Source organism: Aulonocara sp. 'chitande type north' Nkhata Bay, linkage group LG9 (assembly GCF_057382095.1).
Source record: "Aulonocara sp. 'chitande type north' Nkhata Bay isolate Kocher_YH1m ecotype deep benthic linkage group LG9, A_spYH_male_GT1.1, whole genome shotgun sequence".
NCBI lineage: Eukaryota > Metazoa > Chordata > Actinopteri > Cichliformes > Cichlidae > Aulonocara > Aulonocara sp. 'chitande type north' Nkhata Bay.
In genome coordinates, this window is record NC_141352.1 from 30,985,660 (window position 1) to 31,001,342 (window position 15,683).

At 41.6% G+C, this 15,683-nt stretch overlaps 1 protein-coding gene across 1 annotated transcript; it reads left to right on the plus strand.

Moving 5' to 3' along the window:
- The first annotated feature begins 4,026 nt into the window (after positions 1-4,026).
- On the plus strand, positions 4,027-10,819 carry LOC147322453 (sialoadhesin-like). The gene is made up of 7 exons (XM_086306937.1): positions 4,027-4,099; positions 4,227-4,532; positions 8,171-8,476; positions 8,550-8,810; positions 8,901-8,991; positions 9,147-9,192; positions 9,330-10,819. The coding sequence occupies exons 1-7, from the start codon at positions 4,027-4,029 to the stop codon at positions 9,639-9,641; spliced, it is 1,395 nt and encodes a 464-aa protein (XP_086163063.1). The 3' UTR covers positions 9,642-10,819.
- The last annotated feature ends 4,864 nt before the right edge of the window (positions 10,820-15,683 follow it).

The following is a 15,683-nucleotide window of genomic DNA, read 5'->3' on the forward strand; positions in this document are numbered from 1 at the left end:
TATTGAGTTGCATCCCAAGAACACCATACCTACTGTGAAGCATGGGGGTGGAAACATCATGCTATGGGGCTGTTTTTCTGCCAAGGGGACAGGACGACTGATCCGTGTTAAGGACAGAATGAATGGGGCCATGTATCGTGAGATTTTGAGCCAAAACCTCCTTCCATCAGTGAGAACTTTGAAGATGAAACGAGGCTGGGTCTTCCAACATGACAATGATCCAAAACACACCGCCCGGGCAACAAAGGAGTGGCTCCGTAAGAAGCATTTGAAAGTCCTGGAGTGGCCTAGCCAGTCTCCAGACCTCAACCCCATAGAAAATCTGTGGCGGGAGTTGAAAGTCCGTGTTGCTCGGCGACAGCCCCAAAACATCACTGCTCTCGAGAAGATCTGCATGGAGGAATGGGCCAAAATACCAGCTACTGTGTGTGCAAACCTGGTAAAGACCTATAGTAAACGTTTGACCTCTGTTATTGCCAACAAAGGTTATGTTACAAAGTATTGAGTTGTATTTTTGTTATTGACCAAATACTTATTTTCCACCCTGATTTACGAATAAATTCTTTACAAATCCTACCATGTGGATTCATGGATATTTTTTTTTTCACATTCTGTCTCTCACAGTTGAAGTGTACCTCTGGTGCAAATTACTGACCTCTGTCATCATTTTAAGTGGGGGAACTTGCACAATCGGTGGCTGACTAAATACTTTTTTGCCCCACTGTATATGTTAATATGTCAGAGATGATGGCTGAAATTTGGTTTGGTGTGAGCAACTTCACCTGGTTCAAGAAGATGGAGCTGTGAAAGTATCTGAAGGAGAGATTTACAGCTTCAATGTAACATTATTGTGTGACCACTAATGATCAGGGTCAACAGTAGAGATTGATGTGACTGTTAAAGGTAAAGTTAGTAATAATTATTTTACTGAGTTCAATCTTTTCATGATTTACCTCTTTTCTTGGTAGTATGCCTTGCAAGGTAATGGAGACAGTGTTTTGTCTAAATGTTTATGTTTTAGGAAGTTTTAGGCTCAAACTTCTTTGACCTTTGTTGCATTACAGGTGAACATATTATTATGAGATATTATTTGGTGTCCTTCATATACTCAAGACATTAGTAGTCTTAATGCTTGTGAGCATGTCTTTGAATTGTGAACAAAGGACAAATCTACAGATTAACTTGTCTGTAATAAGTCAAAAAGGAAGTTTTTTTTTTTCATTTCTGTCAGATGGTTCATCAAAACACTCCAACAAACCAGAGACAGAAAACTGATAGAAGAGTAGAGTCACACCATAACACATCCAGTAAGGACAATGTGCCTTAAAATAGCACTTTATTTACTGCATTTGAACACTTTTAGTACATTCTAATAAAAATAGTAATTTCTTTATTTCATTCAAGGAATATTTAACAGCAGAGGATTTCTTCCAATATTATTGGTCATAACTGAAAATTAGTTTGTCAGCTAAAATTTAATTTAATTTTGAATAAATGTATTAATGTCTCTTGTCTTTTGTTTAAATGTGTTAAGGAAACACCAAATAGTCAAACAGCAATTTGTCTTCTGGTTCTAATTGTCAAGTAACCTTTGAGTGGAAATATTTTGAGTGATATTTTGTGTTCACTCAGTATATAGCTGTGCTTTGTAATGAGGGCAGAAATGTATGTTTTGCTTGCTGCTTTTAATATAGATGAAGTTAAAAATGATGGTGAAACAGAGCAGGTTGAGTTTGTCAGAAAATAATATCATGAGCAGAAGAAGAAATAAATTAAGCTCAACCTCAGTATCACTCTCAACCGAGATTCCTCCTGCAACAGTTTAGCCTATCAAATCTAACTGTCAGGTACTAACCACATCTATGTGACTGCTTAGCAGCTGAACCCTTTGTCTTTAGCCATGCATTTAGAAAAATAATCTAAACATGAGAGAAAAAGAAAACAAACCTCGCAGCTTGTTTCTTGAGTCAGTGCTCAAACACTTTCGATGAACAGGGGCAGGGATAGCTCAGTAGGTAAAGTGGTCGCCCCATGATCGGAAGGTCGGCGGTTCGAATCCACTTAACGGCTACCCTGAGGTACCCCTGAGCAAGGTACCGTCCCTACACACTGCTCCCCGGGCGCCTGCTTAGTGGGCTGCCCACTGCTTCACTGAGTGAATGGGTCAAATGCAGAGAAAAACAAGTAATTTCCCCATGGGGATCAATAAAGTATCTATTATTATCACTATTATTATTCTCAAAACAACCAGCAGCACACTCGTCTGTGCCGTAGAAAAAGAAGTGCTTGTACAGCAGTTGAAGAGAGGAGAGATAGATATCACGTGTTGCTGCTCCACACACATGACCAGGGACATTTACCAGAATGAACAATCTTCTATGATCTCATCTCAAAGCTGAAAGATTTTCATTAGTATTTCCTACTTTGATTATCAAACATAAGCCAACTTCCAAATTTGGACTGCAGTAGCGGGTTGCCTTCCTAAATATTATTACGGGATGTATTGAGTTGAGTGCTGCATTGAAGAGCCTGATATCCACTTACGAGGACATTATACTGCTACTGTTCTATCGAAATTTTAAACTAATATCCTCATATGTTGCTCTCATTTTTCTTAGAAACAAAAATCAGGTAAAAAAAACCCCAAAAATCAGGTAATTCTTTGTTTTTACATTCATCGGGTCCCAATATGCCCAAATATCAAAGAGAAATTAAAAATGCATGCTGTGGAAGAGTTCGGGTCTTAGGAGGTTAATGTTATTATTAGTGCTTGTAGAATTACCCTCTGAGGATGTACAATGCTTTCATGATTAAACTATGGTGCACATAGGAAAGTAAAATAGTAATGGCCTAAAGTGTGATACATCAGAGGAGCCACAGTGTTACAGACAAATAATCCTGGTGGGGATGCTTCATGATCAGAGTGCCCTGGCTTGTGTTAGCCAGCAGCTTCCCAATCGGGGCAAGCCTCCAGTAACAGTCCCCAGCTTAAACAATCAATGCTACACAAGACTACCTAACTCAAAAATATGAGTGTCTGTGTCAGATGTTGGGGTACCAGAACACTTATGAGGAGTGGGAAGGAAGAAAATACACACACAAGGTTAAGGAAAAATAACTTAGGGTTCCAGTGGGCCCTTTGAGCCTTTCAGTGTTAACATATGGACGTTAAACTTCATACTTTCTGTCTGTGTGTTGTGCACTTACTGTTAGCGTGTAGTTTCTCATGTTTAGTGTCTAATTGTGGCACTGAAAGAGCCACTCGTTAAATACATTAAAAAGTTAAATAAATTCCAGTATCTGCATTTGGTTGAATGTCTCGACTGAAGCACAAAGCAAAGGAAGAAATATTTTCTACACTGAGGAAATTGGTCAACAGGTTTCTACAACCTGTGTGTGTACAAAGCTGTAGACACACAGCTTTCTGCAACACAATTTCTTCATTTGGCCTCTTTATTACTTCTTTTTGTGTGATGTTTGTTTTAAGATTGTTTTCTCTTAAGCATCTAAAATTGATTTATGTCAAAGTAACACACACATGGATGCAAGGACCCAGCAGCACATTGCACTGTGAGATCAGTGATCAGTGTTATTTACTTCACGCATCTATGGTTTTAATCCTGTGTCTACATGAGATATTGATAAACTCAGGTAAACTATAAATTAATCACAAACACAGTTAAAATCAGAACATCTAAGGGCAGACAGATGAGGAGTACAGCATCTGAAAAACTGGAGTGCATGATGGGAACATCAGACGTCTGTTTGCTTTGACATTACAACATCCAAACAGAGAAGTGTTTCACTCACTTTGCTTCTGCTGAAATCACACGTTGACTTTTATTTTGTCGTCTCTCTGCTGAAGCAGTCTGATCATTTGGTAAGAAAACACATTTGCAGTTTTGTTTGTTTATATCAGACTGTGATATTGTGTTTCTATTTTTAATAACAAATTACTTTTTAAAAGAATTTACATGTTCCTTATTCATCACTGGATTCATGTATTTTTTCATATTTTTCCAGGTGATGAGTTTTGTGACAGTCCAGTCTGTGAACATCATGACAGGCATCATGTTACTGAGTCTCCTCTTTATTCCAAGTGAGTCGACTCATTTCAGTCATTTACATTCAGTTAACTTTATATTGAAGATGTTGAGAGGACAGGAGAAAAAAATTGAGAGATTTCAACATTTTAATGATATACTCTGTTTGTTTGTTTTTTCCAGAGCCTTCGACTGCTTGTCCTGAGTATTCAGACCTCTTCATCACTGCACCAACAGAGATGGAAGCTCTGAGTGGATCATGTTTACAAATCCCATGTAGCTTTAGTGCTGCTGGACCAGTAAAGTTTGACATCAGAAGTGCTGTCTTTGGAGTGTGGATTAAAAACCTGAAAAACCTGAAGGAGAAAAACTGCACCACTCTGTTTTCCAACTTAACCACAACTTATACAAACACATACTACTTCAGAATTATGAACTGGCCGTTCAGAGCAACAGCTGTTTGTGATCCTCTTAAAATAAAAATTAAAGGTAAGATACATTTCTTTTCATCAGTAGATGCAATTTTTATTGAAACAAAAATATAAAGTTAAATGCAGCCTTGTTTTAACCAACAAAAAACAAATCCAACACAACAAAGTCCATCCATCCATCCATCCATCTTCCTCCGCTTTGTCCGGGGCCGGGTCGCGGGGGCAGCAGCCTAAGCAAAGAGGCTCAGACCTCCCTCTCCCCAGCCACCTCCTCCAGCTTATCCGGGGGAATACCAAGGCGTTCCCAGGCCAGCCGAGAGATATAATCTCTCCAGCGTGTCCTGGGTCTGCCCCGGGGCCTCCTCCCGGTGGGACATGCCTGGAACACCTCACCCAGGAGGCGCCCAGGGGGCATCCTTGTCAGATGCCCGAACCACCTCAGCTGGCTCCTTTCGATGTGGAGCAGCAGCTGCTCTACTCTGAGCCCCCCCCGGATGGCCGAACTTCTCACCCTATCTCTAAGGGAGAGGCCAGCCACCCTTCGGAGGAAGCTCATTTCTGCCGCTTGTATCCGCGATCTCGTTCTTTCGGTCACTACCCACAGCTCGTGGCCATAGGTGAGGGTAGGGACGTAGATTGACCGGTAAATTGAGAGCTTCGCTTTTACACTCAGCTCCCTCTTCACCACGACGGACCGGTGCAGCTGCAGCTGCAGCCCCATTCCGTCTGTCGATCTCCGGCTCCCTTCTCCCATCACTCGCGAACAAGACCCCGAGATACTTGAACTCCTCCACTTGGGGCAGGAACTCATCCCCGACCCGGAGTGGGCACTCCACCCTTTTCCGGCTGAGAACCATGGCCTCAGATTTGGAGGTGCTGATCCTCATTCCCGCTGCTTCACACTCGGCTGCGAACCGTTCCAGTGCGAGCTGGAGGCCCTCACCCGATGAAGCCAACAGAACCACATCATCTGCAAAAATCAGAGATGAGATTCTGAGGCCACCAAAGTGAAAGCCCTCCGCCACTTGGCTGCGCCTAGAAATCCTGTCCATAAAAATTATGAACAGAACCGGAGACAAAGGGCAGCCCTGGCGGAGCCCATCACCCACCAGGAACGAGTCCGACTTATTGCCGGCAATGAGAACCAAGCTCTTGCAACGGTTGTATAGGGATCGAATGGCCCGTAGCAATGGGCCAGACACCCCATACTCCCGCAACACCTCCCACAGGACACCCCGAGGGACACGGTCGAATGCCTTCTCCAAGTCCACAAAACACATGTAGACTGGTTGGACCAACTCCCATGCACCCTCAAGTATCCTGGAGAGGATAAAGAGCTGGTCCAGTGTTCCGCGACCAGGACGAAAACCGCATTGTTCCTCCTGTATCCGAGGTTCGACTAACGGACGAACTCTCCTTTCCAGCACCCTGGCATAGACTTTCCCAGGGAGGCTGAGGAGTGTGATCCCCCTGTAGTTGGAACACACCCTCCGGTCCCCTTTCTTAAAGATGGGGACCACCACCCCGGTCTGCCAGTCCACAGGTACTGCCCCTGATCTCCACGCAACATTGCAGAGGCGTGTCAACCAGGACAGCCCTACAACGTCCAGAGCCTTCAGGAACTCGGGGCGAACCTCATCAACACCAGGGGCTCTGCCACCAAGGAGTTGTTTAACTGCCTCAGTGACCTCGCCCCCGGAAATTGGCGGGTCATTCCCCTCATCCCCAGACTCTGCTTCCTCCTCGGAAGACGTGTCAGTGGGATTAAGGAGGTCCTTGAAGTATTCCTTCCACCCCCTAACCCTTACCACCACGGCAGGCACCAACCACCTTGCGGCCGCAGCTCAATGCAGCAGCTTCGGCAATGGAGACGCTGAACATGGTCCATTCGGACTCAATGTCCCCAGTCTCCCTTGGAATGCTGTTGAAGCTCTGCCGGAGGTGTGCGTTGAAGATCTCGCGGACTGGGGCCTCTGCTAGACGTTCCCAGCACACCCTCACTACGCGTTTAGGTGCACCAGGTCTGTCCAGCGTCCTCCCCCGCCACCTGATCCAACTCACCACCAGGTGGTGATCAGTTGACAGCTCAGCCCCTCTCTTTACCCGAGTGTCCAGAACATATGGTCGCAGGTCTGCTGATACGATTACAAAATCGATCATCGACCTACGGCCTAGAGTGTCCTGGTGCCACGTGCACTTATGGACACTCTTATGTTCGAACAGGGTGTTCGTTATGGCCAAACTGTGATTAGCACAGAAGTCCAATAACAGAGCACCGCTCGGGTTCAGATCAGGGAGGCCGTTCCTCCCAATCACGCCCCTCCAGGTCTCGCTGTCGTTACCCACGTGAGCATTGAAGTCTCCCAGCAGGACAACAGAGTCTCCAGGTGGAGCGCACCCCCCCCCCCCCCCCCCCCCCCAGGGACTCTAAGAAGGCTGGGTACTCTGAACTGCCACTCGGCGCATAAGCGCAGATGACACTCAGGACCCGTTCCCCGACCCTAAGGCGCAGGGAACAAACCCTCTCATCCACCGGGAAAAACCCCAACGTACCGGCAGCAAGCCGGATACCCACCCCAGCCCGCCGCCTCTCACCAGGGGCAACTCCAGACTGAGACAGAGTCCAGCCCCTCTCCAGGAGACTGGTTCCAGAGCCCAAGCCATGTGTAGAGGTGAGCCCGACTATATCTAGCCGGTACCTCTCAACCTCACGCACTAACTCAGGCTCCTTCCCCACCAGAGAGGTGAGATTCCAAGTCCCTATTGCCAGTCTTGGCAGCCGGGGGTCAGTCCGCCAGGGCCTCCGCTCCTGGCCACCACCGGGCACACAATGCACCCGACCCCTATGGCGCCTCCTGCGGGTGGTGGGCCTGCGGGAGGATGGGCCCATGTCTCCTCTTCGGGCTGTGCCCGGCCGGGCCCCATGGACTAAGGCCCGGCCACCAGACGCTCGCCCTCGGGCACCCTCCCCGGGCCTGGCTCCAGGGCGGGGCCCCGGTAACCCTATCCCGGGCAGGGTAAACTGTTCCCTCGGTGTCCTTTTCATAAGGGTCTTATGAAACAACAAAGTCCAATATAACAAAAACATGTTTCTGTAATTGTTTTGTATTTAGATGATTCTTTGTGTTCTTTATTGTGGACAATAAAAGGATTTAGTCAAAAATAAAAAGGTTTTCATTTCAGCATAACTGTTGTTTAGTAAAGTTTATAAACACATACGAAACACAACCTGACTGCACAATGTTAACATACATAGACATATGGACTATAGTCTGTATTATGCAAATACCAAGACTCCATCAAAACTGCAAGAAACAGAAAGAGAAAAATGAACCCTAAAAGACATGAAACTGTGCAAAAAAAGTAAATAAGTAATTAACAATATTTAGAGGATAAATGACATAAACATATTTTTAAAAAAAATTCAATAAAATATATTCCTTGAATGCAGCAAAAGTCCCACATTACTCTCTGTGTCTTGACTGTATTTCCTGTATTATCACAACACTAATCCAGAGCTCAAACATGTCTGCTACTTTCTGCAAATAATATAATCTGAATACATTTTACATTTGTTTTCGATTGTACAGTAGAAACATGTATGAGGACTTTCAAACACCTACACTGAGCTCTGTCTGTATTTGCTGTATTTCTCTATTATTGATTTACAAATATGTCTGTGATGTGAAACCACAGATTCTCCTTGGAGGCCCAATATTACAATCCCAGGTGATCTGAAGGAGAAGGAGTCTGTCACTATAACCTGCTCAGCTCTCACTCCCTGTCCACACTCCCCTCCTCAACTCACCTGGAATCTCCAACAAGACTCTCACAACAAAACAGAGGAAAACACAGATGGAAGCTTTACAACTAAAATCCAGCAGACCATCACTCTGTCAGACACACATGATGGAAAGAAGATCAGCTGCTCTGCCAGATATCCTGTGAACCAAGGAAAAGACACCAACACAGCAGAGACAGAAGAGACTCTCAGTGTTTCTTGTAAGACAATCAGAGTTTGTTTTTTCATCCTGCAAACATATCATGATTTATAGGATATAATTTATTTCTCCAGATGCTCCTAAAGACACCTCAGCATCCATCAGTCCTTCAGGTTTGGTGTCAGCAGGCAGCTGGGTGAACCTGACCTGCTCCAGCAGAGCCAAACCTCCAGTCAGCAGCTTCACCTGGTTCAAGAAGAGCAGAGATGGAGCTGTGAAAGTATCTGAAGGAGAGATTTACAGCTTCAGTGTAACAGATGGAGGAGTTTATTACTGTGTGGCCACTAATGATCTGGGCAATCAGACATCAGCAGAGATTAACGTGACTGTTGCAGGTAAAGTTAAACTACACCAATGATGTGGCAAATTAAATAAGATCTGTTTTTGGGGATATTGTATTTTTTTTTTTCATATTTTTCTATCAGGACATCAGAATAATGGTTCTTTACCACTGAGTCCACTTCTTGGAGGCATCCTTGGGTTGGTCTTACTGATCTGTTTAATTATCTTTGCTTTGTAAGTATCTCACATCAAAACAGAAATCATGTTCAGCTACTGTCACAGATATTTTTGCTACATATTAAAAATGTCCTCTTCCTTTCAGGCTTAACTTTACTCACAAAAATATTTAACAAACAAGTGACTATAGTTGATGTGTCTACCTTTTATAGCAGAGCTCTCAGGTTGTTAAAGTACCAAACTCAGCAAGAGACTCAGGTAGGAAAAGACGAAGTTTTAGTTTGTTCAGATGATTACTAATTTCACCAGGGCAATATGTTCACTTTAAATTGTCTGAAAATAGCAATAAGAATGGTTTGAAATTCAGCCACAAACCCTCCTGGTTTATTTCATAGAGTCAAAGAAGTGAAGAGCTGGTTGTTGAAGAGCCGACAAGTAAAACAGAAGGAGGGGAAGAAAACATCCATTATGGAGAGATCAACTTCTCTGAGCCTGGATATGAAGCATCCTTTGTCTCAGTGCAGGACAGAGGACAGCAGCAGGATACGGTGTACGCACAGGTGAAAGTCAACAAGCCAGAAAACAGCTTAACACAGAGAGCTCATGGCCAAGAGGAACTCTACGCTGAGGTCCGAATAAGTGAGAACAGCTGTGTTAAGACATTACATTACCAAAGTCCATTAACAAAGAAACACAGAAATCAATGAAGTTAACCCAGCAAACCACTTCCTGCATATTTTGGGGGGGTTTCTGCTTTCCCTTTAAACTTCATTTAGATGCTTGCATATCTGTCTCACTAGTGGAATAAAGTTTTTCTAAGATTTCTGGAAACATCACTGGATCAGAAACATCACCAACACGATGTTGAGAGTTCACCTGTGAAGTGATAATCTGACCAGCTCTCGTTAAAGTGGCCAGTCAGATACTTCCAGATCACCTCACTTCATTCCCTCTAATCAAATATGATTGTTTGACTACGCCCAACGTTTCATGGAACAGAGAAAGTTTCTGGTGGATTTTAATCCAACACATATTGCTTCAAGCTCTGTTGTAAAGCTTACAAAACAATATTGCAATTCATACAGTGTCTCCCTAATCTCTGGCTGCAACATCTAAAAGGAAGGAAAACTCCACATGAAAATAGAACTTGATTTACAAAAAACTCTTAAGAATTAGAGAGTGTAAACTTCAAATATTTGCAGATTTTGTTTTAGTCTGATGTTCAGCCCTTATTTATGAGCATATACCACTGCCCAGACCACAAAGCACTGAACCCTACAAATACTCCTCCGAGTGATATGATCCAGACAGAACATAAAGTGGCCTTTCTGGCCTTGAGCACACCACAAATGTTAAAACAAGTCAATATTGACCCAGCAGTTCAGTTTCTGCTGCAAAGTTACAGTACATTGATCACATTGAAGAGCAAATGCCATTACTTTTCTGTAAATCAGACTACATTCGTATCTTATCTTTAAATGTATGAGCTGCATGTCTAACCAGCATATCCCTAAATCCGTATGGCATAATATAAAAACCACTGCGAGACACAGCATAAACTACTGTAAGCTTTCTGATTTGGATGTTCTAATAAGGCTCTTATTAGTGCCTGTTTGTTCCTCCAAGTATTGTTGTGGATGCTTTGTCTGATGATGAGCTCAGTGAAATGTGTTCTTGTTTTTTCATTTTAGTGTGGAGTGATGGAACACTAAAATTCAAATGGTGATTTAGAGTTTTGTCTTTTGGTGTTGAGTGAAATTTAACCAATAATGTGTCTGTTGTTAAGATCTCCTGTGATGCCACTTTTTGGATTTGAGTGCCGTTTTCAGGCTCTGCTTCACTTCTTTCTTCATCCTTTGAGGAGAACCCACGAAACTGAAATCAATTATAGTCATATTTCAGAGTGATGGTGTTAAATAAATGGTATTTAAATGAGTTATTTTTGGTCAGATTCTTATGAACTCTGGACAACTTTCCAGTTCTATCATCTACTGACTTCAAGAATGTGAATGAGACACGGCGAGTCCACGGGTCGAGGTTTTGAGCCATTTTATTTACCGCGGCTGCAGCTCACAAGCTACCAGCCGCAAGTACTTCACACCACAACAACAGCTCTCTACTCTCTCTATTTCTTGTCTTATGGTTTTACTGGTTTTTCAATATTGTTCTTATAAATAAATTGACTTGACATGACTTTGTTATAAAACGTCTTATATTTTAAAAATGGTGTTACAGTGATTTGGTTTACTTTGAAGGACCCTGAATTTTTCAGTAGTGCCAAACATTTTATACATGCTGTTGTGCAACACATGCTGAAAAACTCCAGCCTGATTCTTCTGCTTTGTCAAACTTTAGCCCTGTGTCAAAGCAACCTTTTTTGTTTAGCTCCTGGAAAAAATGCCTAAACCAAAATCTAAATCCTTCTTAGATGAACATGCAATCCTGAAAGTTTTACAGTCTGCGTATAAAACTCACCACAACACTGTTTACCACAACACTACTAAGGGAATTTAATGATATTCCTTCAGCAACTGATTTCGGGAACTGTGTGCTCTGACACATTGGACCATGAGATCCTCATCTCTGTGTCAGCAATGATGGTTTTATCGCCACCTCTGCCCCCCCCAGTAAAGACCACAAGGCTTAATTCTTGGACCTCTCCTTTTCTCCTTTCACCTGCTGCCACTTGACACTATTTTCTCAAAACATATTCCCTTTCATTGTTTGGCAGACAACAGTCAAGTTTATTTTGCACTAAAGTACTCTGGTATATACTCCGTCCAGCCTCTCCTTGACTGCTTTAGTGACATCGAGAGGTAGATGGCACATAGAAGCCATGTTGTTAGACCCAGTTTCAACAGCAGAACCCCTTGCATCAACCTTCTCTTTCTTTTCTTTTCTTCTCTATTGCTCACCTACAACTTGTCCAAAACTCATTGTATCAGTTTGAACTGCTGGATCTGTATGTCTAGACCTGATGCTTTTGCTTATTCCTAAGAAAACCCAAACTCAGATGTGCAAAAGTCTTGTTGGTCCACAGAGTTTTTTCCCAAAAGTGTTGAGCATCAAAATTATGTTTTCTGGCAAAACAGAGATGAGCCTTCATGTTCTTTTAGCTCAGCAGTGGTTTTTATCCTGGAGCTCTGCCATACAGGCCATCTTTGCCCAGTCTCCTTCTTATAGTGGAGTCATGAACTCTGCCCTTAATAAACGCAAGTGAGGCCTGCAGTTCTTTGGATGTTTTTCTGGGTTTTGTGACCTCTTGGATGAGTCATTGCTGCGCTCTTGGGGTAATATTAATCAGCTTCACATTCATCACTTCTCCATGTTTTCACCATTTGTGGATAATGGCTCACTGTGATTCACTGGATTCCCACAGCTTTAGAAATGTCTTTAGACCAAACTTTATTTTCCAGATTCAAAGATCTCAATTACTTTGTTTCTTATCATTTCCTGAATTTTTTTGGATGGCGGCATGATCTGTGGCTCTTTTGGTCTACTTCACTTTGTCAGGCAGGTCCTATTTAAGTGATTTTTTCATTGAGAACAGGTGTGGCAGTAATCAGGCCTGGGTGTGGCTACATAATGACACACAATAACTTTTATAGAGCAGTCAAAAGGAAAAAAAAGATTAAAATGAATAAATGCATTTAATTAAATAATGATCTTAGGTACAAAGCACACAGCAAAAACATCATGCTAGTTTTTTTTTAAAGAATTGATTATTGAATTTTCTTTGTAGATAGATCATTGAGTTCTTATAACAAAGGAAACAAGTTCTTTTATCCAGTAAAACTAGAGTCTGCTGCTATGTAAGCAGCTCTGTGAAGCTGAGTATTTAAAGCTGCAAAATATGCTCACATGTATGATTCCCAAACACTTATGTTAACACAAAGCATAGACATAAAACATTCATAATATTTACTTCTAAAGTTAGCTAACAAAGAAACAGAAGAATATGTGACATTTACTTATAGCAGGCTTAAAATAATTGCTATCTGTAACTAATAAATTCAGCTGTGAAGAATCAGCCACCTGCTTTTGCTGCATCACAGCCAAACTGTACTTACTGTGGTGTAACTGAGATGTTTCTCACAATATGTGATTATGATTTTGGTGCTGGTGAAGAAAGAAAATACATTTAAATGGATGCTTTTGGCCATGTGGTTCAACTGATAAATGACTCATTAAATTAAAGCAGAAACATTTAAACACATTGAGGAAGTTTGTCAACAGGAAGCTGAAGGCACAGTCTGTGCAAAGTGACTGCAAGCACACAAGTTTATGCAAGAAGATTGCTTAATCATTTGGTCTGCCATTATTTCTATTAGTGGCTCTTACAATACCTGCATCAGAACCCAACAGAACACTGGACTGTAACAAGATGATGAGTGTTATTCACTTATTAAACATAACTGTGTATATCTATAACTCTGACTTAAATACTACGGCTGTGGATGTTGAGACCCACTTGAACTCCGAAAAGTACCAAAAGTAATGAACTAAGCTCAGAAAATATTTCTATGTGACAGATTTATGTCTTTTAAAAAAAATGAATCATATTTATTAAGGCAAGTGTTTACTTTAACTCTTGTTTGTTTCATATTGATCTTGTTTATTTACCAGAAGAGCAGGATAGTAGCTCCTTCCCATTGTGGTCACTTCTTGGAGGAATCCTCGGGATGATGTCACTCTTCTTGATCATCTTTGTTTGGTAAATATTACATCACAGTAGAAAACATGATCGGTTGCTGTCACTGACACGTTACCTGCATGTTAAATTATCTGTTTACTTACACATATATTTAACCTCAAACACAGGATAGTTAAGTCATGTTTAATGGCCTCTTATGTCTTACAAGTGCTTAAAATTAAAGCATCAAACTCAACAATAGACTCTAAGGAAATACTAAACTTCCCTGTAATTTACTGAACTGTTCAGAAGGTTATTTACTGTAGTACCTCCACCAGCTGCTTAATAGATTTAAATGAAACTTTCTATTTGTTTCATTTTATAGATTCAAATAAGTGAAGAGCTGGTTGTTGAAGAGCCAGCAAGTAAATCAGAAGGAGAAGAAGAAAAACATCCATTATGGAGATATAAACGTGTTTTTGCTAGGCTATGAAGCATCCTCTGACTCAGTGCAGGACAGAGGACAACAGCAGGATTTGGTGTTTGCAGAGGTGAAAGTCAACAAGCCAGAAAACAGTTCAACACAGAGCAACTCTGAGGCGAAGAAAATATGAATGTCTAAAAGGAGATCACATTACAGAAACGTGTTAACAAAGAAAAACACACGCTGTTGTCGACTTTGTGTTCATACATACAAACTAAAAGAAAGATTGTATGTGTGTCTTCATTAGGGCGACACACATTGTGTGGGTGTGTGGGCCTGTAATCTTTAAGTTTTTATTGTTAACTGCTAATTATGTGACAGTGTCAGTTTTTAGAGTGACAGCGATGTAATGTAATAAGTAGTGTAACAATTAACTTTCTCCAGTGAGTAATTAAGTAACATAAAGCATTAATTTTAAGAAAAGTAACTGGTAATGTGTAATACATTATTTTTCTTTAGTACCAAGCCCAATACTGTTCTCTCTCAACAGTTTAGTGAACTTGAAAGTGGATCCAACTGTTTCACAGGAAACCCTAGAGGGAGACAAAAACACAAAAATAAACTGTGCTGTTATTTTTTGCCTCTATTCTGAGCACATCTAAGAAAATTGGCAAGTCTAATGTTACATTTTGAGGAGAAAATTATTTTTGAGCAAAGAATAGTTTAATTTGAGCAAGAAATGTATTTCACACACACAATAACAGCCCCTCTTGCTCAGTTGTTGGCATTGGCTCATGCTCAGATCTCTGATCAGTGTGCTGACAGACCATAATAGACATCTGTGGACCTGCTCTCAGTTTCACTCTTGCTCTCCACACCTCTGCACCCTGCACCCTTAACTCTTTCTATACACGTTATAAGTGTGCCACTAACCCAACCAATTACAGACTTGGATGCAAAAATTCTTATTAGCTGTTATGGTCTCCAATCAGCCATCTAGCTACTGCAATCTTGAAACATGGTCCAGAATTTAGCTAAATCCAATTTCGGTTAGTGTTTTTAATTCTTTTGTTTTAAAATATATAATTTTTTAAGACCATTGTTGGTTTTAATCTAGTTTAAACCAAACCACTCCACTGCTTTGGTTTAAACGTTATTGTATTTTTCGGACCATAAGGCGCACTGGATTATAAGGCACACTAAGTGAAACAAATCAGTCAGATAAATCAAACTTTACACAATTGATTCTTATTGCTTCCTCCAATTGATTTATTAATCTTGAATTCTCTTTTAGCTGCTCTATTCCCATGTTGTTGAAATATATTAATGACTAACCTCATACAGGGCTTTGGAGCGTGATGTCACGGGAGGGGGCGAGGTCACGATCATCACCACCATCATAGGCTACGTTCACACTGCAGGCAAAAGCTTATCAAATCCGACTTTTTTGATCCTATGCGACCCATATCCGATCATGGTATGACAGTCTGAACAGCACAAATCCGATCTGGGTCACTTTCGTATGTGGTATTGAATCCGATACATATCTGATGTTTTAAAAAGCGACTGCTGTTTGAATGGTCATGTCTTTTACATCACTGACACAAAACAGACGCCAATTATCAATGCTGGAGAAGACATCGTGAACGCTTCCTGTCCATCCAGTGTAGATGTTAGTGAAACTGTTGGGAA